Source organism: Vigna unguiculata, chromosome 6 (assembly GCF_037176805.1).
Source record: "Vigna unguiculata cultivar grain cowpea cultivar isolate G323 ecotype 2 chromosome 6, ASM3717680v1, whole genome shotgun sequence".
NCBI classification, from domain to species: domain Eukaryota; kingdom Viridiplantae; phylum Streptophyta; class Magnoliopsida; order Fabales; family Fabaceae; genus Vigna; species Vigna unguiculata.
The window spans coordinates 36,617,939-36,643,452 of NC_140797.1; the positions used below are offsets into that span (position 1 = coordinate 36,617,939).

At 33.1% G+C, this 25,514-nt stretch overlaps 3 protein-coding genes and 3 pseudogenes across 9 annotated transcripts; 2 read left to right on the forward strand and 4 right to left on the reverse strand.

Moving 5' to 3' along the window:
* Positions 1 to 28: 28 nt before the first annotated feature.
* Positions 29 to 1,168, reverse strand: LOC114188518 (senescence associated gene 20 pseudogene; annotated as a pseudogene).
* Positions 1,169 to 2,831: 1,663 nt separating this feature from the next.
* Positions 2,832 to 6,899, reverse strand: LOC114188519 (uncharacterized). 2 transcript variants are annotated; one of them, XM_085674263.1, is made up of 6 exons: positions 6,655 to 6,899; positions 6,218 to 6,383; positions 5,148 to 5,484; positions 4,958 to 5,040; positions 4,518 to 4,604; positions 3,659 to 3,708 (listed from the first exon to the last, which is right to left on the reverse strand). In XM_085674263.1, exons 2-4 carry the CDS (start codon positions 6,373 to 6,375, stop codon positions 4,960 to 4,962), a joined length of 576 nt encoding a protein of 191 aa, XP_085530389.1. In that variant the 5' UTR covers positions 6,376 to 6,383; positions 6,655 to 6,899; the 3' UTR covers positions 3,659 to 3,708; positions 4,518 to 4,604; positions 4,958 to 4,959. The 2 variants fall into 2 exon arrangements, with proteins under 2 accessions (XP_085530388.1, XP_085530389.1); XM_085674262.1 differs by lacking the exons at positions 4,958 to 5,040; positions 5,148 to 5,484; positions 6,218 to 6,383; positions 6,655 to 6,899 and adding an exon at positions 2,832 to 2,991 and having other exon boundaries at positions 3,478 to 3,708.
* Positions 6,900 to 7,509: 610 nt separating this feature from the next.
* LOC114186536 (mitochondrial 28S ribosomal protein S29-like protein) lies at positions 7,510 to 12,143 on the forward strand. The gene is made up of 7 exons (XM_028074471.2): positions 7,510 to 7,929; positions 8,063 to 8,229; positions 9,131 to 9,342; positions 10,506 to 10,760; positions 10,878 to 10,964; positions 11,235 to 11,407; positions 11,787 to 12,143. The coding sequence occupies exons 1-7, from the start codon at positions 7,619 to 7,621 to the stop codon at positions 11,896 to 11,898; spliced, it is 1,317 nt and encodes a 438-aa protein (XP_027930272.1). The 5' UTR covers positions 7,510 to 7,618; the 3' UTR covers positions 11,899 to 12,143.
* A 234-nt stretch (positions 12,144 to 12,377) lies between these two features.
* LOC114187331 (tetrahydroanabasine acetyltransferase pseudogene) lies at positions 12,378 to 14,135 on the reverse strand (annotated as a pseudogene).
* A 1,499-nt stretch (positions 14,136 to 15,634) lies between these two features.
* On the reverse strand, positions 15,635 to 18,434 carry LOC114187350 (uncharacterized). 6 transcript variants are annotated; one of them, XM_028075582.2, is made up of 7 exons: positions 18,282 to 18,434; positions 17,909 to 18,029; positions 16,985 to 17,098; positions 16,575 to 16,874; positions 16,371 to 16,484; positions 16,009 to 16,081; positions 15,635 to 15,919 (listed from the first exon to the last, which is right to left on the reverse strand). In XM_028075582.2, exons 2-7 carry the CDS (start codon positions 17,969 to 17,971, stop codon positions 15,882 to 15,884), a joined length of 702 nt encoding a protein of 233 aa, XP_027931383.1. In that variant the 5' UTR covers positions 17,972 to 18,029; positions 18,282 to 18,434; the 3' UTR covers positions 15,635 to 15,881. The 6 variants fall into 6 exon arrangements, with proteins under 6 accessions (XP_027931383.1, XP_027931386.1, XP_027931387.1 ...); XM_028075585.2 differs by having other exon boundaries at positions 16,596 to 16,874; positions 18,282 to 18,431; XM_028075586.2 differs by lacking the exon at positions 18,282 to 18,434 and adding an exon at positions 18,259 to 18,277 and having other exon boundaries at positions 16,596 to 16,874.
* A 3,810-nt stretch (positions 18,435 to 22,244) lies between these two features.
* Positions 22,245 to 24,881, forward strand: LOC114187517 (pentatricopeptide repeat-containing protein At3g62890 pseudogene; annotated as a pseudogene).
* Positions 24,882 to 25,514: the final 633 nt, after the last annotated feature.

Here is a 25,514-nt window from a genome sequence, read left to right on the forward strand (position 1 = left end):
TTTAATAACTATATATAGTAGGTAGGTATTTCCGTTTAAATCACGTTTATTTGAACAACTCCAAACCAAAGCAAAGCATAATAAGACTACAATATTAAAGGCTTTTAAAAAGTGATTTTAAGATTTGTGTGCGCTAGATTGCTAGAATAAGCCCAGGCACAGATTCATCACAGAGCTTACTTTGCCAAATGCATTGACACGTGGAGGCATTTGGAAGTACTTGTGTTAAGCGAGTCACGGTGACGGAAGTGTTGACGTATTCTTTCACCTGGGTTATGACCCCATCCACAGTGACAGTCCACGCGTGGACCCACCACACCAAGTGGGCCTCATCGAACCCTTCTGCGATTACCACAGGCCCAAACCCAACAACATATTCAGGAACCGGTGCCTTTGAGGAGGGTGGTGAGCCCGTGAGCCAGGGAACCAAGTGCTGTCGATGGGATGCTGGGCCATGGAACCACCACTCCAGGTCTTGGGCCACAAGCCCATCCAGTGTCTTGGTTTGTTTTGAGGTTAGGGCCTCGTATAACTCCCTCACCACTCTCGTGTTGCGCTCCACATATTCTTCTTTGCATTCTTCTGATTGTGACTTTGCCAGCTCCAAAATACTAATTAGTTCGAAATTATCGATTAAACTCACTGTAACCTTACTCTAATTGAATGCTAGATTAATAATGGATTAATGGATGAAGATGAATGTGAGAGAGGGATTCTCTTATATAGTGGTGGAGATGACATAAAACAATTTTGAAGTGTTAGGTATAGAGTCATCAAATTTTTTTTTCAGTTCTACTTTTATGTGCGCAATATTCCACTACTAAAGTTCTTTATATTGTTTTCATTTTTTGAATTATACATAAACAATTTTCATATATTATAATTAAAAATGCTCGTCTGTTATATGACTCAATATTTTCATATATTGTTTTATAAGTGTCATATATTTATAAGTATACCTTTAGAATATATTTATTTCGTATTTCTTATAAATAGTAAAAAGTTTCATTAGTTTTTGTTTTGTATAATATACTTAAATTTAAAATTCAGAAAGTATCAACGATTTACTATTTTTAATTGTTTTTAAAAATTGTGTAAACCTTCTTATAAACCTACAATATGTCTTTAAGTAAGATAAAATACAATATCCCAAAACACCAACCCGCATTTTCATTTTACTCTTATAACTATAACTTAAAGAAATACTTTGTTAAAAAGTTGAGATAATAATATAAATTCATTAAATAATGAAAAGAAATATCGAAGATTTTTTTCAATAACATTTATTATGTTATCTTCAAACGTAACATAGCAGGTCGGTGAATATTGATGTATAGCCACGTAAAATGGCGATGACGTGTGAAACACCAGCGTGTTAGGAATAATGGGGTATTTGGTTTTGCATTCAAGTTTGTTTTTATTGGGCCACGTCACAAAAATGGAATACTCACAATTTAATAAGAAATTGAATATATATATATATATATATATATAAATTAATCGCGCTATCAATTAATCTTATGGAAAATATAATTAAATAATGCTATGTATTAACAGCATTTACTAAGTGAAAAATGATGAAAATGTCGTAAGAAAATATATCAGTCCCAAATATAGTATAATGAATCATGATTTCAAATTTTGTTGAAAAATATGTTCATATACAACTCGTGGAACCGCATTGTGAAAAAAAATTATTTTCAAAGTTTAAAAATATAAGATTTGCAAGAAGAAGGATAAATATAAGGGTTAAATATGTTTTTGGTCCCTTAACTTTCAGTGAATTTTGGAATTAGTCTATTTCGAAACTTTGGACCAATTTAGTCCTTCATCTGTTGAAATGCGTGGATTTAGTCCTTTTAATCAAATTTTGTTAAGTTTATTTGACATTTCAAGCACGTTTCATAATAGTATTTGACTTAACATTAAAGCAAAAATGTGTCAAACAGTATAAATAACTCAAATACAATCCTGAAATACGTACAAAACATCAAATAAACGTACCAAAATTTACTAAAAGTTAAGGAATCAAAAACATATTTAACCTTAAATATAAATATGAAAAGCGTATATATTTTTGTGTGTATAATCGTAGAAAGAAATGTGAAATAATACTTAAATTCTGAGAAACAATTAATATATGTGAAAAATGTAAAATAAGTTGAAAATCATACATGAACTAAAAATAAGTAAAATAAACAATATACCATAGACAAATCTATAAATAGATTGCCTTAAATTAAAAATAATACTATAATATTTTATTTAAGTTTTATTAGACTCGTCAAAATTTCGTCAATGTTTTTCCTAAACAAAACCTAACAAAAATATATAATAATTAATTGGTAAAAAAATGTTTTAACTTTTCTTCTTCCTTATAATAATTAAATGTAAAAAGTTACAACAAGAAACGTCCCTCTAAACAATAAATTGGGGTCATTTGATGAGAATTTGAGTCTAAAATTAGAGCATGTTTAACTGTTGACCTTCCACTTTAAGGCTCAAACGTCTCTTCGTCAACACCAAAGGTTCCTTTCAGGGCACGTTAGGTTATATTTTCAAATGTTTAGCTTTCAACAATCATTACACTAACAAAATTATTGTATATTTAATTAATATTAACACTATGATGCAACTACATGTTATGTTATTATTTTTCATCAAGTGATAATTTTACTGTGGTGTGTTCTCTGAAATCAATGCAATTTATGTCTTATTATTGACATAAATTATTTATAGTTTAATTCAAAATCTGCATAATTAGTAAATCATTATCGGAACATAAGACATAAAACATATAATTTATTTAGAATATATAATTAAGAATCATGATTGAATACTACAGCATTTCTTAAGAAGTCACTCTTATTTGAAATAGAAAAACAAATTGTAACTAACATAAACAACTCTAAAGGTTCAAGTTCACGTGAAGAACTTTGTCAGCACAAACTGCTACAATAACTGGACCAACCAAATCACCGATAGCACAACCTGAAAAAAAAAGGAACATCAAAATTAGAAAGCCAGAAATAAAAAAGAAAAAGATAAACCTTTCGTAAGTTAGTGACAATTTTTTTACCACATTTTCTAATGTATTTTTCTAGTATTTATAACAATATATAAAAAAAAAATTTCTTTTATGTCTATATTTCAAAATTTTAATTTTATCCTTTAAAATATAATTATTTATTAATTTTTTGAAAATTAACTGTTATTTTTAGAAGCTTTTTATAAACTGGTCTATCTCTACTTTTTCTTTCTTTTCCTATTTATCTAACTGTTATTCTTTTATCTTTTTTGATATATTTCACTTTATTTCTAATAAATAATTTTATTTTATATATTAATTTAATAACATTACAATATCATCACCTATTAATATAATATCACACATATTTAATAAATGTGTATACACAAATGTGATATCTAGCTTGTATAAAAGTAAATAGTGAGAATAAGAAAAATTGAAATTCTTACCGACCCACTGGCCAAGTGAAGGACGGATGAGGGAAGCACCAATCCCTCCCCCAATTGAGGCAAAAATAAGAGATGCATTGCACCTAACTGTAGCTAGGAAAACCTTCTGTCTAAGAACCCTAATTCTCACATCATTGCTTAAATTTTCATTCTTTGCCTTCGACTTAAAGAACTGAAACACTCCAACGCCTACTTGGACAAGCCATGATGCTGAAACTCCAAGCATATACCCTGTACACAAATATCATCACCACAGTACCTTAAGTCAACTATAACCTAATAAAAGATATAAACTTAATTAAAGTTAGATACGTTTTACATTATATTTCATTTTTAAACTACATTTTAAAGTATTTAGTTCATGTATTTTATAAAAGTTATGAAAAATATCATTTCCAACAAATAAATATAAAAGCTAGAGTTAAATATATTTTTGGTCCAAGTAAAAATTAGAATTAATATCTCTTCAATTTTTTGTCCAATTTAGTCCTCCAACTTTAGAGATTGTATAGATTTAGTTTTTTTTAACCAAATTTTATTAAGTTTATTTGACTTTCAAACGCATTTCATAATAGTATTTAAGTTGTTTATATTATTTGACACATGTTCGCTTAAATGTTTGATGAAAAACATGTTTTAAAACAAAATTTGTTTAAAAGAACTAAATTCATGATTACAAAGACCAGATTCGTACATTTTTTTTATAAAATAAAAAAAACTAAATTATACCAAAATTAAAAAAAAAAAAAGACTAATTTCAAATTTTATTAAAAATTAAAGACAAATAATATATTTAACCTTACAAATTATATTATAATTTAATGTAAAATCTCATATCAAGATTATAATATAATTTACGGTGAAACTTCATTTATCACATAGAAAACACTATTTATTAAAAAAATGTTGTTTCCATAACCTTCGTATATTGTAAAAACTAAATATTTAGTAATTTAATTTAGAAACAAAATCCACATTTTTATAATAATTTAAGAGTTAAAACCATATTTAACCTTAACCTTATTTTATTTTGTTTTTACCTCTGAAAGTACTTTTGCTCACAGAGTAGATGTAAACTAAAGTAGGCATTTTCCTTCCAGCTTTGCGAGCAGCTGATTGAGGAACATCTGTTCAAGAGACCATATGAATTCAACAAGCATAATATTTTAAGACAAATCAGTATCAAACAATCATAAATATGTGTTTTTAACCCGAACAATAATATTTTAACTACTAAATTTTGACAAATTTTTCTTATAATATGATATATCATTTTTAAGTAGTTTTGACATATTTGAGAATAAAAAAATAGAAAAATAAAAAATCACTTAAAAGATGCCACCTAAGATTATAAAAAAAAGTTGTCAAAATTTAGTAGTCAAAAAATCATTTTCCTTTTACTATATGTTTATTCTCATTATTATCATCTTCTCCAAGGAACATATAGGAACAAATTTTGAAGAAGCAAAAAATGACGCACCTTTAAGTAGTTTCCACGCCATTTCTTGAAACATAATACACAGACACTCTTTCTAAAATGCGTCTGGTTGTCACCACAGTGACCTGTGACAAAATCCAAAACAAATAAACTTATTATTAGCTAATTTTCAAACATGGTCTTTTTGAAGTTTGAATCAATAAGGAGAAGACGTAAGATTAATTAGGTTTACCTCACGAATGATTTGCAACAATGAATTTTTGAATGGAACACTCAATTTGCCATCATTGCCAAGTTTGTTCTGTAGAAACTCAGCATCATCTTGTTCCATTTTTGCATGAGGCTCCATAAGAGGCAAATAGAACATCAGAAATGATCTCAATGTAATGATTGAAAATGATTTCCATTCCAAAGCAGAATACAAAGGTTTGAGCTCAATTTTGTACTGCTTGTTGGTATTATATTTTAGAGAATCATGGTAGAAATATTTCCCTCCTTTTCCCATACTAGGAATGTGATCTTCAGAAATCATTGCTCCAGCATCACAATGAGCAACTTGTGGCCTGAAACTGAGGTTTTGTAGCTATAATGTTAATATAAACTCTTTGTTAACCTTAGAACGAAGAATTCTTTTTTCAATCGTAACAAATTTTAGGGGTGGTAAAATGGGTAAACTTGACTCATTTTAGTCCGTCCCGCCCTTCACACGTAAAAAACGGGTCAGTTCGACTGACCCGTCACTAAAAAATGGGTTAGACAATTCAACATGTTCCGCCCCAAGACGGGTTGACGGACCAACGGGCTAACCCACCACTTTTTTCTTCTTTTAATTTTTTTTTATTTTCTTTTATTTCTTTTCAATTTTTGTTTATATAATATAAAAAAAATTTGATTTTTTTAATTATTTTTTATTTTTAAACATAAAACAGGTTGACAGGCTAGGCAAACCAAACCACAACGGGTTGACAGATCGGAAATTCTAACCCGACCCGTCCTTTTCTTGGCGGACTAATGGACCTGACCCGCTTTAATATGCCTAACAAATTTCAAAGTTAATTATGTTTTTGTCTTTAAACTATAACTCAATTTTGGTAATTTATCATACTAAAAAACAGTTAACAAATGAAAAGAACATGATTCATGCATTTTTTCGGCATGAGAATCTATCGAAATCAAAGGTTGAGATAAAGATAAAAACAAAAATCGCGTTATAATAAACATAATTAACCCTACTTTCTTCTTATATCTATGACATCAATGATTAAAATAACATGTTGATATTAAAGTGGTGAAAGATGATACCCAAAGAAGTCCTTGGAGGAAAAAGATGTGGCGGCAGCAAAAGAGGCAACAGTAGCAGATGCAGATGCAGAAAACAAGGAAGAAGCTTGGTAGGTCCTTTCCGTGTTAAAGCGTTGGTTTTTCTTCCATAGATCTAACAGTAATGTTAGTCCCGCCATTGTAGGTCCTTACAAGTTACAACATTAATCAGTAAGTCACAAAACGTATCCTCAACAATCAATCATAAGATTCACAACATTATATTTAACGAAAAATCTACAAATGCTTGGCAAATGACAACTATTGAAATTTCAAATGGATTTGATTATGTTTTCCGGAATAAACTCATTTGAGTTTCACATGCATTGCAACGATCTTCACATTTTAGGATTACATATATTTTGTTTAACTCATATTCATAACTATTGTGTAAACAAAATGATGCAACATTAGCATACCTTGACGTGAGTTTGAGACAAAAATGGGGTCACCAATGTCAAAATTCAGAGTGGGAGAAACTACCCAAGTGAAGGTGGATCTAGTAAAAGTTTATGGAGTTAGAAGAGAGAGAAGTGATAACAGTTAACAAATATGTTTGGAATGTACAAGACACTATTTGTGGTAATTCAGATCTGTGACTTGTCTTTTTCCAACACCCACAAGGTCTTATATTTCATTACTTTATGGTTAGTTTTTTTTTTTTTTTTTTCAAACGAAGTGTAAAGTTAAATATAATAGAATTTTTCACCAAAACCATTCAGAGAAATGTCAAGTTGTCACAATTATAAATATGCACTTCATTCATCATTTATATTAATTTTTTTTAAATAAGAATTCGAGTTTGCTTTTTTTAAACTAAATTAATATTTTAATTGATTTTTGAATACTCAAATTAATATTAGTTAGTGAGATCAAACTCTAATTTTAATGAGAAAACTATATCAGACTGCCCTAAAATATTGAATATTAGCTTTCTTTATTATAATGCTACCTTAGATTAACCGGCTCTTTTTCAAAAATATTTTTTTATGCAAAAAACAAAACTTTTTTATTGTGCAATTTGAAATACACTTTTTACTTCTACATCCAACATAATTTTTTTTTTTCAAATTACAAAGTCTGAAAAACATTTTAAACCAAAAGGTCAAAGTGAAAGTTTTCATATTATAAAGATGCCAAAGGAAAGTATGGGAGTGCAAAAAGAAATCCGAGCCCAGTGACCAAAAGCATTTATGAAAAAATTTCTCTGGTCCATGAATGAAGAGAGAAATTTTTTTTTGGAAAAATACCATAGTACCCCAAAATTTCATTCATTCTTCTTCTTCCTGTCTCAATTGTCTGGTTTCCCAAAACCCAAAACAAAAACCTCACATTTCTGCACTTTCCTGTGAATCACTCATAGAAAACAAAACAGCAAAGGAAATGTTACGGTCCCTTGCTAGAGCTGCAGCGACCCATCATTCATGGAATCTCAAGCTCGCTCCTTTCTCATCTGTCAGCCACACTTCTAGGCCCCCAAAGCCCACAACACCTTTGAAACCCGATCCCAAAAAATCCACCGCCGCAGCCGCCGCCGCCGCTCTCTACGATGAACAAGAACGTATTCGGCAGCTCGCCGCTGATGACAAAAACCCTTCACTTGATGTGGGGCGTAATGGCCGTCCTCTCTTCACCTCGTCACCTTCCCTCTCTCACCTCTCCCGCAACGACGTCTGCACCTACTTTAAACTCACGTACTATTTCTCTCCAACCTCGTTTTTCATTGTGGCATTTTGTCGAACACTTTTTGTGCGTCTTCGAGTTTCACTTTTTTTTTTTTTTTTTTTTTTCTGGATTCTGCGATCCTGAGTTGGTTTGGTTTTCCAGGAAGGATACGCTGAACGCGGTTTTGCCCGAGGGATTGCCAGTGGGTATGGTGAACGAGTTTCAGGACTCAATGCGGACGGCTTTACTTGTTCGCCAGAGCTTCTTGGATCTCCGTGATAACTTCAGGCGCGTGGTGGATCCACCAATGTGGTCCTCTAATGGTAAAGGTGCGGTATTTGTTGTTTTTATAGCCCCAGATGTTTGATTCTGATGGATTATTTTTTAATGCATTATTAGGCTCAAATTCTTATGTTTCAATTTTCATGATCAAGTAAGCTTAGGAAGATAAAATTTGGTAGTGCTGAGTCATTCACTGCACCAGCAAAACTCAAGTTAGAGTTGAAGAAGCAACATAATTTACGGCAACATTAATAAGTACTATCATTTTCTCAAAAATTGTATGAACGCACACACTCATTGTCTATTATGCCAGTGTTAACTTACTTGTAAGCTACAGTCTTCTATGACGCTAGCTTGATAGCATCAATGTGCTAGGCTGCTGGAAAAAATTAGGCCCAAGAGCCTGTCCCTTTTTTGGTTTTTATCCTGCTAGCAAAACCAGTCTCCTGTAATCAAATAGATGATGCTTCTAGTCCTTATTATTCGATTGTCCAATCAATGATGCTTTAGTCCTTGTCATATTCAAATACAATATCATATAGACACTCAACGCTCATCTAATTCAAGAAATAATATAAAGAAAATAATTTCAAATAAAATGTTAAATTCAGTCATGAAAGAGCAGGCAAATATTATTTTTTTAATTGTTTTTGCTTGTAATTTAATCATTGAAATCGTTTAATTGTTATGTATCCTTTTTAGTTAATCAGATAAAAGCACTTTTATAATTTCATTCAAACACCTCTTATCATTTTGGATATGCACTTGAGTCTGTATCTTCTAAACACTATATTAACTTACCATAAAGGAGCTTTTCACAGTAAAAGTTTTAGATAATTTTTTCAAAATAATATTATCTAAACAGACCCATCATCATGTATGGTCAGTTTGTTATTATTTGTAATAATATTATTTTTTTACTGCCTGAAAATTAAATATTTTTTACAGGAGTTAAAGTTAGAAAGCAAGTGGTGTTAGATGGTCCTGTTAGCTGTGGGAAGAGCATTGCGCTTGCAATGCTTGTTCAGTGGGCTCGAGAAGAAGGTTGGCTAGTTTTATATGTTCCTAAAGGCAAGGAGTGGACCCATGGAGGATTTTTCTACAAGCACCCACAAACTGGTTTATGGGACACACCTGTCCAGGCTGAGAATGTTCTCAAGGCAAGACCGAATTTTAGCGATTTTAAGTTTAATTGTGTTTGCTCTTTTAACTCGGATATGCTAAAGCCATTTTTCTGTGACCTGGCCATTCTTTAGAATGTTACAGAAGGGAAAATGATGAAACAAGGTGTTTCTTGATGACTAATTTTGCAACAATAAGTCAGTTTATTGACGACTGCATAGTTGCCGTGGATGGTATAATCGTGAAATGTCTGTGTTAGTATGGATCAAGCGGTTTCCTATTCCTGGGTCGATTGGGAATCTATACAACTATTTGTATTCACATAGTTCACCTGGCAGTTTACCTATAACTGTCAGTATTATGTTTCAAATTCTTAGATGCATATTTATATGTGAAAATGTGTTTTTGGTACCCAAACTGTCAAATTGATGAATTTAGTCTTTCAACTATAAAAAATATTTGAATTTGAATTTAGTCCCCTTTCCAACTTTGTAGGGGTGAAGAACCATTACTCAATGTTAAATTAAAACATGAAAAATAGACTAAATTCACATATTTTGAAAGTTGGAGGATTAAAGTCTTAAATTTGAAATTACATGGACCAAAATTAAGTTTGAACTTAATTATAGGGACTAAAATCACATTTTTCTCTATCTATACGTAGCAACTTTTAGCGAATAAAGAAAGAATGTGTATGCCTTTCTGTCAATTTTGTTAGTTTTTTAAACTGCATTCTTGCTTGGTCTTTCTTTTCTTGAATCCTTGTGAGAGTATAGTTGTTTTAACCTACCCTATGGTGTTGCATTTATCATTTTCTAATATTGTATCCGTGAAATGCAGTCTAGAGGGGAATATCCAGATTATCCTGTGATAATAATGTTGTGCACTATGGCTACCCATTTTCACTGTTGCCGCCCATGTTATGTAACTTATTATGATCTGGCTTATTATAGTTCTCAAGCCCTATACATATAGCTATCAAAACAGATGGGTGTTTAATTAAATAAATTTTAAATCTGAAATTCTGAGGAACAAGGAAAATGTTTGTGCTTATTTGTTTATTTTGATTTATTTTGATTTGGTTGCCTGGTTTTATTCTACATATTAATATTAGTATAAACCCTTACTGTTTTGTTTTTGGCTTCCTAGATTCATTACGCTGAGTTGTTTTGAATGTTATGTCTGTCTCATTTATTTCCAGGATTTTTTGAAGTACAATGAGTCCTACCTAAAGGAACTTCCATGCCAAATATTTGATCCAATCGTATTAGGTGAGGGTGCTGGTGTTGGATGGTTGAAAGACGCTGATTCCTTGGCAATTCCTGAAGGTACAAATTTATACGAGCTGGTGAAGACTGGTATTGAGCAGACACATGCAGCTGTTGGAGTGGTAGTTCGTTTGAGGAAAGAGTTATCTCTTGTTAAAGACAGGCCTGTCCTTATTGCAGTAGATCAAGTGAGAAACAAATTCTTTGATGCTAAGTGATACTCATTCTTTGGAATTACTTGTTTTCAAAATTGGGTTATTTTATATTTTGATTGTCTATTTTCTTTTGTGGTTGCCTGTCTCCAGTATAATAACTGGTTTACATTCAGTGAATATGAAGAGCCAGTCACTATCCGGTCTTGCCGGCCAATACATGCTAGAGAACTTACAATGGTTGGTACATTGCTTTGTTTTTACTTTAAAACATAGTTTACAATATATTGCATTATAAATTATATTTCTGCTTCTAGAAATGTGCTAGTTTCATGCATTTTTATTGGGTTGCTGTAAGCTTACTTCTTTGAAAATGTTGGTCATGGTTTTGGTGTGGGCTGGGAAAGATACCTTTAATTTCTGGCATCTGTATTTGTCTTCCCTAATTTACTCGTGTCAACAATTAGGTTTTTGCGCCAATGTTTAGACACCTCTTTCTTACTATTGCAGGTGAAGGCTTTTAGATCAATGATGCATGATGATATGATGGTAGGTGCCTTTTCTCATTCAACAGCGGTAGGAAAACTTCGTAAAGAGTTACCAGATGTCCCAGTAGATGCTCGTGTTATGTTTCCTCGATACAGTTTGGACGAGGCCGAGACTGTGTGCCATTATTATTTAAGGTATGCTTACACAGTCGTCGCAAATCATCTGCTAATAAACCAATCATTTGTTTTATGATAAATTTTCCCTTCACTCAACTTTGTCAAGTTTTTCTATTTGAAATGTATCATTGTTTTGGCAATATCCCATATCTGAGGTACATCAATTCATTTCGTAAAAATAAGGAGATACATTCTAAATTTTTAATTTCTCCTTCATCAAGTGACTCTTAATGACCTTTATACTCTTGGATCTATCATTTGTTGGTTATTGTTACAGCAATAACCTCCCTAGTATATATCTAACCTTTACCATGTTTTGGTTGTTACTAATGCAAAGAAATTCCTTAGCTTGATAATTTGTTTCAGTTTGTTGAAGTTGTGTCATTATTTTTGACAGGCAAAGGCTGATTCGTCGCGAAGCGTTCTCAGAAGAAAATTGGAAGAAAATTTACTTCCTGTCCAATGGAAATGGAGCAGAGATTAGGGGGTTGGTTCCTTTCATGCGATGACAGACAAAAGATGCATTATTTTTCACCATTGAGATGTGTTCTGATTGCGATTTTTAATAAATCTATATCTCCCCTTTCCTTCACCGTAGGATACATATGGATTGCTATTGGCAATGGTCCATTTCAATCCTTTTGATTAGCATTAACAATCATTCTCAAAGGCGATGTACTATTATGTATATTAACCACTTGCATCTTATAGTTTCAGAATCAGTAATACTTTTTTTGACTTTCGCTATCTTAAACGTTATTTACAAACTAATGTCACTCAGAAGAAGCACAAGTATCCAACGTATATTTCATTTCTCTCTCCTTGTTGTATAAACACTGTTAAACAAGTATATAGGAATATCAATGGATCATGATGAATTATTTTATACTTTAAATTATGTCATGTCTTTTGTAACAATAATAATAAACACGCGTAAAACATTATTTAACATTTTAAAGAAGAAAAAAAATATTTGTTTCATGTGTAATTTTAAGATATTTATACATAATGTAATCGAAAGATGAATCTAAGATGATCTATTTAATGATTAAAGTACATAATACAAGAACTAAGATGAACTAAGTTTGCATGTAGGACGGTTCAGTTTACATGAGAAAATATACTAAAATTTAGCATAATACAAGAACTAAGTCTTGGAATTGGAAGATAATTTCTCATTGCAAGGTGCTATTCTCATCAGCTCTCGTAAGCTTTAGTGCCTCCATCTCTTCCCTAAACTTGGGCATGGAAGCTTTGGGGAGGGAAACAAAGACCCTAACTCCTGCTTTCAATGAAGGATCCAAGTTACTAGGAGGCAAGAAAAGGCACAAGTCCACATACCCTAACATATTCCATGGAACTGGTATTATATTCACTGAACCCTTCCATCCAAAATCCACTTCTTCCAGCAAACTCAGCTGCCTCCAATCTGTTAACACCACAGAAGCACATGTTCCTTCAATCCTTATGTTCCTCTGTCTCACTGTCTCTAACATGTTTATTGTGTTTCTGATATACTCATTATTGGAAGGAAGCTTTTTGCTCTCTTTGATGAGCTTCACAATCTCTGAGAGTGGTCTTTCATCAAGTTCTTTCACTGTTTGCACCACATATGAACCCACAAAAGCATTCCCATAATACCCTTCAGGCAAGGGTGGATCCAACAGCCGTCTCACCCCTACTGCTAAACACAGCATAGTTTTCCCATCAGAGTTCAATTCCAAAGCTCTAGCCCTTGACCTCCAAACATAGGCACCAAGTGTTTCAACAGTTGTCAAGCTTTCCTTCACATCATCACTTTCCTTCATCAGCTCCATTTTGAGTCTTTCTATGCTCTTAGCATTGAAGTTAAAGCATTCATGTGAAATCTCATCACTTGGCCAAAATGGTGAAACTGCCCTTGAAGTCTCATCAATGGGAAATTGGAGTGGTTCCTTAAGAAGTGTCCCCACTAGTCTCTCCCTCTCCCACACAGGTTTCACTGAGGGCTCACTTTTTCCACATGCAAGCTCAGCCAAGGCTCTGAAGAACTGAGATGCACCAAACCCATCACAAACACTGTGTGACAACCCCATGCCAATAGTGAAACCCCCGCAGAGAAACTTGGTCACCATAAAAGCCAAGGCGTGGTTTTCATCTTGAGAAGGCTTATTATCATTATTAATGACCAATTTCTGTGCAGTTGGAACATCGATCCCTTCTAGATAGTGAAGAGAAGAGAGTTCACAGTTAGCAGTTGCCTCCAAGAATGGAACTCCATCAGCATTGCAGTTGATTCCAAGTTTTCCATCATCACATGTTACTATCTTCCCAGCAAGAGGATAATAGTAAACTAAAACCTTTGAGAGGGCTTCTTTTATCACCTGAGCAGGATCTGGTTGGCCATTTGGGGAATCAAGATTTGCTTTGTAAACATAAATGGTCTGACACAGAATGTTGAGAACAGGATCACTGTCAATGGTGGACAGAGAAAGAAGTTCAGATGGTGTGGGCTTGGAGGGTTTAACTATTACAACATCCTTCATATCAAGGACAAAGGGTGTCTTCATGTTTTCCATGGAATTTAATGGGTAAAAAACTGAGATGTGATGTGAGGATATAAGAACATGTATCAATATGTATATATAGGTAGAATTGATTGTGTAACCCTCCTTTGGTTTCATCCATCCATTGTGAGATCGGAATCATTACACTCCAATCTCTAGAAGTGGGTTTGGTTGAAGAATTTGACAATGACAGACAGGAAATAGGAACGTGACACCTTGATTAGGAGGGAATTATACATTTTATGCAAGTGAAATGAGTACTCAAAAATCCTATATATATTCACACCCATGAAAGGATGTGGTGTTATCATTATCATTATCGTCCTTTTTTGTTAACTGGAGACACTTGGAAAAGTTTCATAAATAAGGAGTCAATGTGCTGGGGACGCTTGAGCACTGCACCAGTGGCTGGATAATATATATGAGCAGATAATTTCCTAGATCGCACTATGTAAAGTTATTGGTGCAGGTTTCACACCCAGAAATCACACGGAAATTTGTACCTTTACACTTGAATTGATCATAATTTCAAAGGATTTTATTGAGAGAGCATTATCTAGTGTACAAGAACATCTATGCACTATATGAATTCATAATACCAGAAAACTTTTTCTAAAGCAAGCAAGACACTACCATGTGCTTTGTGGAATACAGCAATGTATGTGCACGTGTAAACTGCAAGATTTTCATACCAAATTTATCGAAAAATCCAACTTTGAATCTAAGTTTTATATTGAATAAAAATGAAGAAGTTGAACACTATATAAGAACGAAAATCCATAAATTTGTGTATATCTTTGTTGGGTCTTTTGACAGAGGATAACCAGGGAAATTTAACACCAATGAGATTTAACAATCCACACATAAGAGATTAACACCACTCTTAATCAAAAACCTTAAAGTAATGAGTTTATGGACCTTGATCCTTATATTATACTCAACTTTCTCATTTTTACTCAATATGAGACTTAGACTCACATTTGAATTTTCAACACTCTTGATGAAGAATTAGACAAACTATCCCTCATTTGAATAAATAGTTGATTTGAATATGCATTTTACTACTTAAGTCTCCTGGGAATTTGAGTAACAATGTACTGTAAGAGGGTTTGAATCTTTTTTTTAAGAGTTTCCAATTTTATTATAATAAAAGTTGCACGAAAATGTCTAATAAAAAAATTACTATTGATGGATGTAAAATTTGAGGTGCTGAATAAAAACTTATTCCAAATCGATATGTGCTAAAAGGGATTGATTCTGCATGATTTCGAACAATACACTTCATATAAGATAGCTTAACATTGATAATATGAAGGTTAACTCATCTCATATTTTCGTTATATGGTTTGTAACAAATATGTAGAAAAGATAATGAAAACTATTCAAGGAATGTAACCCTTTCAATAAATAATTTTTCATGCACAGACCAGACAATGAAGCTTTGGTCCTATATTTAAGAAAAATTAAGTTATGAATCAATCATCACAAACCATATTGAAACATAATGTTCCTAGGACATCCTATTATTTTGTAGCATTATGCTTTTCATGATTTCATAATGTAATGAGGAGTTTTAGAAAGTACTAGATTGAGAATGTTGGTTGGTAAAGGGGGTTAGGAGCGTGTCAACAGACAAAGGTGTTATGGAAGTGCCTATCACTGTAAATCGTATTTAAATCTAATGTTTGTTGATACCAAATTTCAGTAAATATCCTGAGAGTTCAATGTGGATTTGAATCAATGTATGTGATAAGTGACCAGAGTAGAAGATAAGCATTTGTGTAGCATTATGCTTTTTAAAAGCCATCACATTTTTCATAAACTGTAGAAGATAACCACACTACAAAGATACAAATAGAGAGAGAATGTGAAGATAAACTACATTAATAACATCCTTAGTTGTCTTTTTTTTATATCTCAATAAAGAAATGAAATTTGAGACAGATTCATCCAACCATGGTCCTCTTCCGCCCTCTTTGTCGCACTGCAAATTGTGAAAATGTATGGACGTAAGAAGCATGTAATGAAGAAAAAGTGTTAAAGTTGAACAAAGTAGAAGAGGGAGGGTTTGACCTTGTGCTAGCTTGTTTAATGTGGTTGACCACTGTTTTGATGACTTTCTGTATGCAGCAAGAATTTGATCCATCTATCCAGACAAAATCCAATGTTCAAAATTGTTAATTAATTCATTACTTGTTTATAATCATAACTTCTGTTTGACTAAGCAGAAAACATATCATAGAAAAAGGCTTCGTTCTCTCTTTCCAGAATGTTTTAGTAAAACGTACCCCAAATTATGTTATATGCTACCTTTTAGCACTGACTCTGTGGAGTGCCCCTCTAATTCAATTTCTTAAAACAGACAAATAAAACTGTTTTCATCTCGTTAATTTTCTATGGCATCACGGTTAAGGTGAAACGAAAAGTTAGCTTACCACATTCCCACATGATGAATGCATTGAAATAATAGATCTTTCCAGAACATACAAATCAACAGCTTTATCTTCTGGAAGAGTTGAAGTGAAGCTCAGACCAAAATCAATAAGAACCTATGCAAAATACACTTGAATTCTGTAAAAAACCATTGACAATATTTTTCATGTTGCATAGCATGAATGGGTAATTGGATATTACTGGACCTGAGACATGAATGAACTCACCAACTGCTTGGTATCACTCTTCAGTAACATGTTTGATGTTGTTAAATCACCATGAATAAGACCACCATCATGTAACTTCCCAATTGCATCACCAATTTGGGATGCAATATTATCCAGCCACTCTTTATCAGTCCCAAGTGCCCCGAATTCAAGAAACACATCTTTGACTGAAGGGCCAGTAACATATTCAAATGTTAAAGTGTGCAACACATGATCCACAGCATACAGCACAGGAGTACAAACCCCAAGTCGCCTTGCTTTGGTCATGCACCTAGCCTCCTGCTCAAGAAAACAATTGGTGAAATAAAGCATTCAAGAAATGCAACAATACACAGCTTAATATACAGAGCTTCAGCGTAAACAAATAACACAGATTTTCTAAATCTAACCGCATTTAAGCGCTTGAGGGTCAATTTTGAATCCAAAGCTGGATGCCTGTACTTCTTTGAGAAGCGTTCCTTGACAACGGATTTCCTTCCCACAAAAGAAGACTCAAAAACCCTCTACAAAAAGGAACACAAAAGGCCATAATTTAGTCAGTTGTATTTCATAAAAAAGAATCATCCAAAACAGTGGGTAGAAGAACTAACCCAACAACAAACAAAAACCTTATCCTACTAGGTAAGATTAAGTATATGGATCCCACAATGCTGATGGAGTCAATTGCTAGGAATTTCCTCTAAGCTTGAAACTTTTAGAGGAAGAACATTCCATAGTATCCTCACCAACAACATTGCACCACAAGCTATGAAGAACAAAGTAGCCTATTCAACAACATCCTAAAAGGTACTCTCATTATTTTTCCACTGAACCAAACAACTGGAAAGAGAAAAATGAAACTTTCTCTGACCTGTGAGGGTATAACCATGGAAGAAGGCTTATATATGGCTTTTCTCTTGGCCCTTCACTTGGATGACCTTCGTGGTGAATACATGAATGTCTTGTAGTGTTTGGTCTAAACTGGAGAGTTGTACAACCTACCAGCTATGTTTGGTTCAATGGAGAAATAATGAGAGTACCTTTAGGATTTTTTCGGTGAGGCTACTTTCCTCTATCAAAAACCTCATACTCATTCTCAGGGAATTAATTCATCAGTATTTTTCTTTCTACTAATTTTTACCAATTTCCTCTAAAATCACACCTTTAAACCTCCAAAGTGTAGAAAACTAGAAATCAATTGCTACCAAAAATACAGAGGAGTGATTGCATATACAAGGTGAGTGCACCAGTAAAAAAACAAGAAAAAGATAGAAATTTTACATCAAGGGTAGGTGTTAATTAATTCTACAAATTCATGGTGTGATTACACTTACAGCTTCAGCTCCTTGCTTGAGCAGAATGAGAGAAGTATCTCTTGAGTCAGCTTCAGTGTCCATATATTCAACTTTCAGGCAGTGAAATTCCTGGTGTTCAACTCTCTTCAGCAACAACTATCTGCTCAAAAAAGAAAAGGGCAAAAAGATTACAAAGTGGAAAAATAAAGAAGACAAAAAAAAAAAAACATGTAGGTGTAGGTATTAATTATAGTAAGAATCGAAGTTGAGTAAATTCAGTAATTTCGAATACAATTAATCGAAAATTTAATGGAATATAGCAAACAACAATTGCAATGATATCATGCAGTAATTGCCATCAATTGAAAGAAAAAGTTAATTGCAGCCACCATAAGTTCAGTCAGGAACAAACCTTACGAGTGCCTCAGTTAGGGTAACAGAATTGAACAAATAAAACGACACGTTTTGCGCCATTTCTTTAATGTACAATATCCACTTCAAACAAAACCGGTCCGGTCTGCAGGCTAACCGGGTTGGACGGTTCGTTGGAAAAAAGTTCAAAGATGCTTAAGATTTTCGGAGATTTAAAATTCTAGAAAAATATTCAGAGGATTTAAAATTCTTAAAAAATGTGTTTCTACTATAGAAAGCCTTTGAAAACATATCATATATTTTTATTTAGGTTTCGTTCACACCGGAAATAGAAGAAATTTGATAACATGAACGTTCCAAAAAATTTGCACTAAAATAAGTTTATAATGAATTCTTTTTATACCATTTTATGAACTTTATAAGTTAAGGTCTATATCTTATTTATATATTATAATTTACTTATATTTTATTGAATGAACAGGCTTGTCCTTTTTGCTTTCTTGAGTGATTGAATAAAAATAAATTAATTGAACTTGTCCAACAGATATGATCCAACTTTGAGTAGAATGGGTAAGGGTTTCAATGTTCAGAAAAGCAAATAGATTCTTTTACTTAGACAAACATTAGGGTTAGGCAAAATAAACATAACTGCACTAAATTATGGATTATCTATACTATACTATATTGTATTAAAAAAACTAAACTATTTCTAACAAAAACTGCATTGTATTGTTTGAAAGTTCAGTTAAAAAAAATTAAACCATTGTATTTGTAATACAGTTAACTGTTTGAACCTCTTGTACTGTATTAAATTTAAGTTTGGAGTTGTCCAATTTTTGTATACTGTGTAAGTTATTATAGTAGTATAAAATGTTATATTATAAGCGTCCCATCACAATGAACAAAAGTAGGTAGAGTAATATTAATTAACGACAACTTACGCTACATATTTTTCCTATTCAAATCATTCAAGGTTTCAGTTTTTTAACTCAAATATAAAATTTACGGCAAATTTTGTTTAATACCTATTAAGGAATACAAAAATTTACCAGTATTTAATTTTTGAATTTTTTTTATGCAAGAATATTTATAATAACAATAAATATTTTTAATTTATGTTTAATAGTTTTATTTGTGATAAATTTGCTTATTACCTCGTAAATAATATCTTTCAGAAATGTTAAAATTCAATTTTAAAATAAATGTAAAAGATAAAGTGGATAATATAAACTTTTAAGAAAATAAAATGCAGAAATAAATAAATAAAAGAGAGGTTTGAAATAATCAAGAAATAAAAGAGAGGTTTAAAATAGATAAAATGAATATTATAGTGCAGTTCAATGCAGTGCAGTTCAGTTTATTAGATAGAAAAACAATTCAGTTCAGTGCAGTTTTTGGTAGTGCAGTGCAGTTTGGTACATTTTGCCCAACTCTAACAAACATGAAACGTCCAACAACATTTTAGCGCATCTTCCATTATTTTGTTTTTGTGCAGCAGAGATACGTATTTTATTTTGTGGATGTTGTGCATCAGCTGTGATTATCGTGTGTATTTCTTTGTGAGTACGCGAGTATCATGTACCCGCGTATTTTAAAAAAATTTACAGATATTTTCTAAATTAGTATCCGACAGATAAAAAAAGATAAAAAAATGAGTAATGAATAGATTTTTTTTCAGGTCAGATTGCAGGTAGGTACTATCCGCTAATCCGACCCGTTACTATCTTTAATTACAGACGACGAGAAATTTTTCAAAATTTTATTTTAGGGTTTGATGCATTTTGAAGTGAAATTCCTGATGAATTTTTTCTTAGTATTCGCGTCTGCTTGTACCGTTGATGTCACTGCTTCTGTCTCTTGATGTACTGTTGATGGTGGTGGGTATTAGTTTGTCTTTATATATTTCAAATTTTCAGTTAAGAACAATTAGCTAGCTATGATAGGTTAACAGAGTATTTTTAAAAAAGTTCTGAAATTTTCCTATATAGGTAAACAGATATTATTTTATTACTTGATTTTAATTAAAAAATAAAAAATTAATCTACTTTAATTCCATTTTTAAAAGTTTTGTTAAGTTTGTCAAAAAAATTATTTTCAAGAACAATTTGAACGAGTATTTAGATTTTCTTTCAATTGGTCCTCCCAATTTGCTAAGCATAGCAGCACCTAAACAAGCAGTGTTCCATGCCAAAATATTTAAATTTGAATATTTAAAAGTCTGAGATAAAGTGAGAAAAATGATAAAGTTTTGTTGGGTAAATGATTGATCACTGCAACATTTTAATTTCAGCTAAAGAATGTAAAAAATTTACATTTTTTTTTCAGTGTTCCCTTGGACCGGAATGAATATCAAAGTTTGGAAACAAAAATTCAACTTAAAGTTAACTTTGTACACTAAAATAGGCCTAATCTGATTTTTCTCTTTTCTGCATTGATTTCCATGCTCTTTTGGTACATTGAAGCTTGATACAAGTCACAAATACCACTTCCTTGAGTTTCCAAGAGCTATATTGAGGATTTGAACTCAAACTCAAAACTCAAATTTGTATCATTGTTGGATTTCTTTCTTGATCAACCTCTAATCATCTTTAATTTGTTAATTGGAGTTGCTAAGCTGCATCAAAGTCACACAATAAAATTTATCATGTTAGTTCCTAAAAACACCAAAACTAGGGTAAAGTAAAATAACTAGTTAGTCTGAAACTACTACAAACCAGAAAAAATAATATTGCACATAATTTTACTGCACAAACTTATTCTTAAAATGTTCAAATAGTCAAAAATACCTAACTAAAGTATTACAACTCAATTTTAAAGTATTCTATCATACTCTAGCTAATCCTAACAGTTATCTGTGGTGCATTGTTAATGTGCTTGGTTAAAAGTTTCTAAACAAATTTGTGTGTTCAACAACTTTCCAAGTAAGGATCTCTTTCTTCGCTTCATAAGCACTAATGAAAACGTGAGTTGGTTATTGCAATTGGGTCGGGTCAAAGCCCAAAACGGGTTTTAAAAAAATGGAACATGACATTCGCTTATTTGCATACAGTACTCACATACCTGTACATGATAATTGCATATCCATATAGGATAATCGTATATAGAGATCAGATAATCCCATATATGTATTAGATAATCACATATATATTCTCAAAATTCGTTACCGCAAGCCTTAAAGGCTAGATCAAACATTGGCCAAAACATACAAAACAAAGCAAACTCCTAAAAATTAGGAAGCTTTTGGAAGGCCTTCATCAACATGGGTGGCTTCAACGGCACAAGCTTGGCCACCTCAGCCAAAGCATCAATACCACCAGCATCAATAGGCAAAGCCTCAACAACCACAACGAGTATGGAAAGATTAGTGTTGGGCTGGCCCCCGACAACAATTTCAATCACCATCTCCTCTTCTTCCTCAGGCTCGACCAAGATAGCTTTGTTGATCACCACCTTGTTTTCATCAAACTAATCGAGGGATATGCCCGGATACAGCATCACCGTCTAGCTCTTAACTCTAATACACATATGCGATTATATAATACACATATGTGATTATCTAATACATATATATGATTATTTGATCCCTATATATGATTTTTCTATTTTTTTTTTTAAAATCCATTATGGCTTTGACCCGACCTAATTGCAATAACTAACTCACGTTTTCATTAGTGCTTGTGGAAGGAAGTAACATATACTTACATGGAAATTTGTTGAACACGAAAATTTGTTTAGAAACTTTTAACCAAACATACTAACAATGCACCATTGATAATTGTAATACTTTAGTTAGATATTTTAGACTATTTGAACATTTAAAAATTAGTTTGTGCAGTAAAATTAGGTGCAATATTTTCTTTTTCTAGTTTTTAGTAGTTTTAGACTAACTAATTAGTCTAGTTTAGCCTAGTTTTGGTGCTTTTAGTAACTAACATACTAAATTTTATTATGTGACTTCGGTGCAGCTTTGAAACTCCCATTCAACAAATTAAAGGTGATTAGAGGTTGATAAAGAAAGAAATCCAGCAAAGGTGTATTTTTGAACCAATGCTTAAAATGACTAAAGATACATAATTGATTTCTAAGTTGACTCTTTGAGTTGAGCTCAAATCCTCAATATAACTATTGGAAACTCAAGGAAGTGATATTTGTGACTTGTACCAAGCTTTAAGGCACCAAAGGAGCATGAAAATCAATGCATAAAAGAGAAAAATCATATTTGGCTTATTTTGGGATACAAAGTTGACTTTAAGTTGAATTTTTGTTTTCAAGTTTTAATATTCATTCCAGCCTAAGGGAACACGGTAAAAATAAAATATGTAAATTTTTACATTCTTTAGCTGATACTGAAAATGTTGCATTGATCACTCATTTACCCAACAAAACTTTATAATTTTTCTCACTTCATCTCAAACTTTTAAATATTCAGATTTAACTATTTTGGGCCATGGAGCACTGCTAGTTTAGGGGCTGCTATGCTTAGCAAATTGGAAGGACCAATTGGAAGGAAATCTAAAATAATCATTCAAATTGTTCTTACCCGGGAAATAATGTTTGAGTAGTCTAATATGGGAAATAAATATCGAGAAGGGTTTATCTTTGAAAAAAAAAAGTGACATAATGAAGCATAAGAGAGTTTAATAAGTTACCGTAGAAGTAGAAGAAGAACAAATCTGTTATGTTGAGAAATAAAACCAAACCCCTTCTTTCAAATTCTCAAGCTTCAATATTCCGTTATCTGGCGCCACAACCTTCCCTGCGCCAAATCAAGCAAACCCATGCACACGTCGTCGTTTGGGGCCATGCTCGTCTCACCGTTCACCTTCTCTCTTTACTTTCTCTCTCCTCCACTGTTCCTTTCCCTCTCCGATACTCACTCTCTCTCTTCACCTCAATTCCGTTCCCCACCGTCTTTGCCTTCAACTCCCTCATCCGCTGCCACGCCAAAGCCAACTCGTCGCCGTCTCTCTCTCTTTCTCTCTACTCCGCAATGCGACGCCGTTTTCTCAACCCCAACCAGCACACCTTCACCTTCCTGCTACATGCCTGCTCCAAGAACTTAAAAATCAAGGTAAACAATAAATTGGGTGTTCAAGTTCATGCGCACGTGATCAAGCTCGGTTACGCTTGCCACGTGTTTGTCCGGAACGCTCTGATTCACTTCTATTTCGAGTGTGGTGATGCTGATTCTTCCCAAAGGGTGTTTGAGGAAGATGCCCTTTGCAGCGACGTGGTCACGTGGAACTCCATGTTGGCTGGTGCAGTGAGAAATGGGGATGTTCGGGTTGCGGAGAAGATGTTTGATGAAATGCCTGAAAGGGATGTTGTTTCTTGGAGTACTATGATAATGGGGTATGTTCAAAATGGGCTTTTTGAAGATGGGTTGGAGTGTTTTAGAGACATGAGGAAGAAGAGGGTGAGGCCAAATGAAGCTATATTGGTTACCTTGCTTTCGGTTTCGGCTCAGTTGGGTTTGCTTTGTTATGGAAGATTCATTCATTCCACCATTGAGGCCATGAGGTTTCCAATGACGGTTCATATAGGGACTGCTTTGATTGACATGTATGCAAAGTGTGGTTGCATTGAAAAGGCGAGAATCTTGTTTGATGGGATGGTGAAGAAGGATGTGTGGACGTGGAATGTTATGATCTGCGGCCTTGCTTCGCATGATTGCGCCAAGGAGGCGCTCGCACTATTTGACAGGTTCATTGGTGAAGGTTTTCGTCCTGTGAATGTAACATTTGTGGGTGTGCTTAATGCTTGTAGTAGGGCTGGTTTGGTTGGTGAAGGGAAGCATTATTTTAAGTTGATGGTAGATGGTTATGGCATTCAGCCTGAGATGGAGCACTATGGTTGCATGGTGGATCTCCTTGCTCGTGCCGGTTTAGTTGATGAGGCAGCTAAGTTGATTGAGGGAATGACAATTGCGCCAGATCCTGTGATGTGGGCGACGCTGCTTGATGCATGTAAGCTTCATGGATTTGTGGAGATGGGGGAAAACATTGGGAATAAGTTGATAGAGTTGGATCCAACCCATGATGGGCATTATGTGCAGTTAGCCGGAATATATGCGAAAGAGAGAAAGTGGGAGGATGTAGTTAGAATTCGGGAGTTAATGAGTGAGAGAATTGCCGGCAAAGTTGCTGGTTGGAGTTTGGTTGAACTGCAGGGTAGAGTTCATCGCTTTGTTGCTGGGGACAGAGAGCATGACTGTTCTTCAGATATATACAAAATGCTTGAAACAATTGGACTGAGGATAACTGAAGCTGGTTTACTAACTGAAACGTTTTGACTGTGGTGCATAAATAGGAGGAGAATACAAGTAACGAACATGCAATTAAAGATCACAGTGAAAAGTTATGAATTACTTTAGGCCTTTGGTAACGGCATTTCGTGATTACATCAGAACTGTGGAGAGTTTTAGAGTTCAAGAGGACTTTCACGAGTGATCAAGATTGTGTCCAAACTCCAAAGTGTTTGACAGACAGAGATACAAATAGTTAGGGATGTTTCACCATTTAACAAAAGGATATATATTCCCTTGTTAGGGTGTGCTTAGAAATCCGTTGCTTGCTGTTGATTGGTTTGTAATTGCAATATCTATGGTTTGTTGATAGTAAGATCCTAATTAAAATCTAAATAGACTTTAATACAATCAAAATACAAACTAAAATCACAAAAATACAAATTATCTATGTGTTGGCTAAAAAAAATAATCTAATATGATCCCAATACAAAGTCTAACTTAACCAAAAACACTTATGTAACCTTTTATTTGTGAGTTCGTGAGCCAATCCGGCTCACCACGGGTTCAACCCGAGTGAGTTGGATTCTAAGTGAACCGGGTCAAGAATAAACCATATTGAAATTTATAAAAAAATTTCAACCCAATCCGATCCGAATCCATGATGAGTTGGTTCATAAGTCCGAACCTATTTTGGCAACTTTAAGTAGAGGAATCACACTTTATTAAGTCCCTGGATTCTAGTATGCATGAATAAGTCTAAATCTACACAAAAGAGTACTTCCCGAATATTAAAATACAAATAAGTCATTCAAAATAGCGCGAGTTATCTAAAATTTGTAATTTTTTAAGATTATGCCTTTTCTCGATTGTAATTTATGTGAAAAACTACACTATTTGTATAAAAAATTTCAAATAAGAAAGACAATGTAGAAATGATGATGATAATGTTATTAACAAATTCAATATGTAAAAAACAACGAGTTGTGATATAGGTAAATAGAGAAATCAGTGTTCGAGTATCTTTAA

Excerpts from the sequence above, each read along its gene's own strand:
- LOC114188519 (XM_085674263.1), bottom strand. The coding sequence starts at position 6,375 with ATGGCGGGACTAACATTACTGTTAGATCTATGGAAGAAAAACCAACGC. Across the intron at positions 5,485-6,217 it reads TCCTCCAAGGACTTCTTTGG|TTTCAGGCCACAAGTTGCTC; the intron begins GTATCATCTTTC and ends ACAAAACCTCAG. Across the intron at positions 5,041-5,147 it reads TGTTGCAAATCATTCGTGAG|GTCACTGTGGTGACAACCAG; the intron begins GTAAACCTAATT and ends ATTTTGTCACAG.
- LOC114186536 (XM_028074471.2), top strand. The coding sequence starts at position 7,619 with ATGTTACGGTCCCTTGCTAGAGCTGCAGCGACCCATCATTCATGGAAT. Across the intron at positions 7,930-8,062 it reads TGCACCTACTTTAAACTCAC|GAAGGATACGCTGAACGCGG; the intron begins GTACTATTTCTC and ends TTGGTTTTCCAG. Across the intron at positions 11,408-11,786 it reads GTGTGCCATTATTATTTAAG|GCAAAGGCTGATTCGTCGCG; the intron begins GTATGCTTACAC and ends TATTTTTGACAG.
- LOC114187350 (XM_028075582.2), bottom strand. The coding sequence starts at position 17,971 with ATGGACACTGAAGCTGACTCAAGAGATACTTCTCTCATTCTGCTCAAG. Across the intron at positions 16,875-16,984 it reads CCCTCAAGCGCTTAAATGCG|GAGGCTAGGTGCATGACCAA; the intron begins GTTAGATTTAGA and ends TTTCTTGAGCAG. Across the intron at positions 15,920-16,008 it reads ATTAAACAAGCTAGCACAAG|TGCGACAAAGAGGGCGGAAG; the intron begins GTCAAACCCTCC and ends CACAATTTGCAG.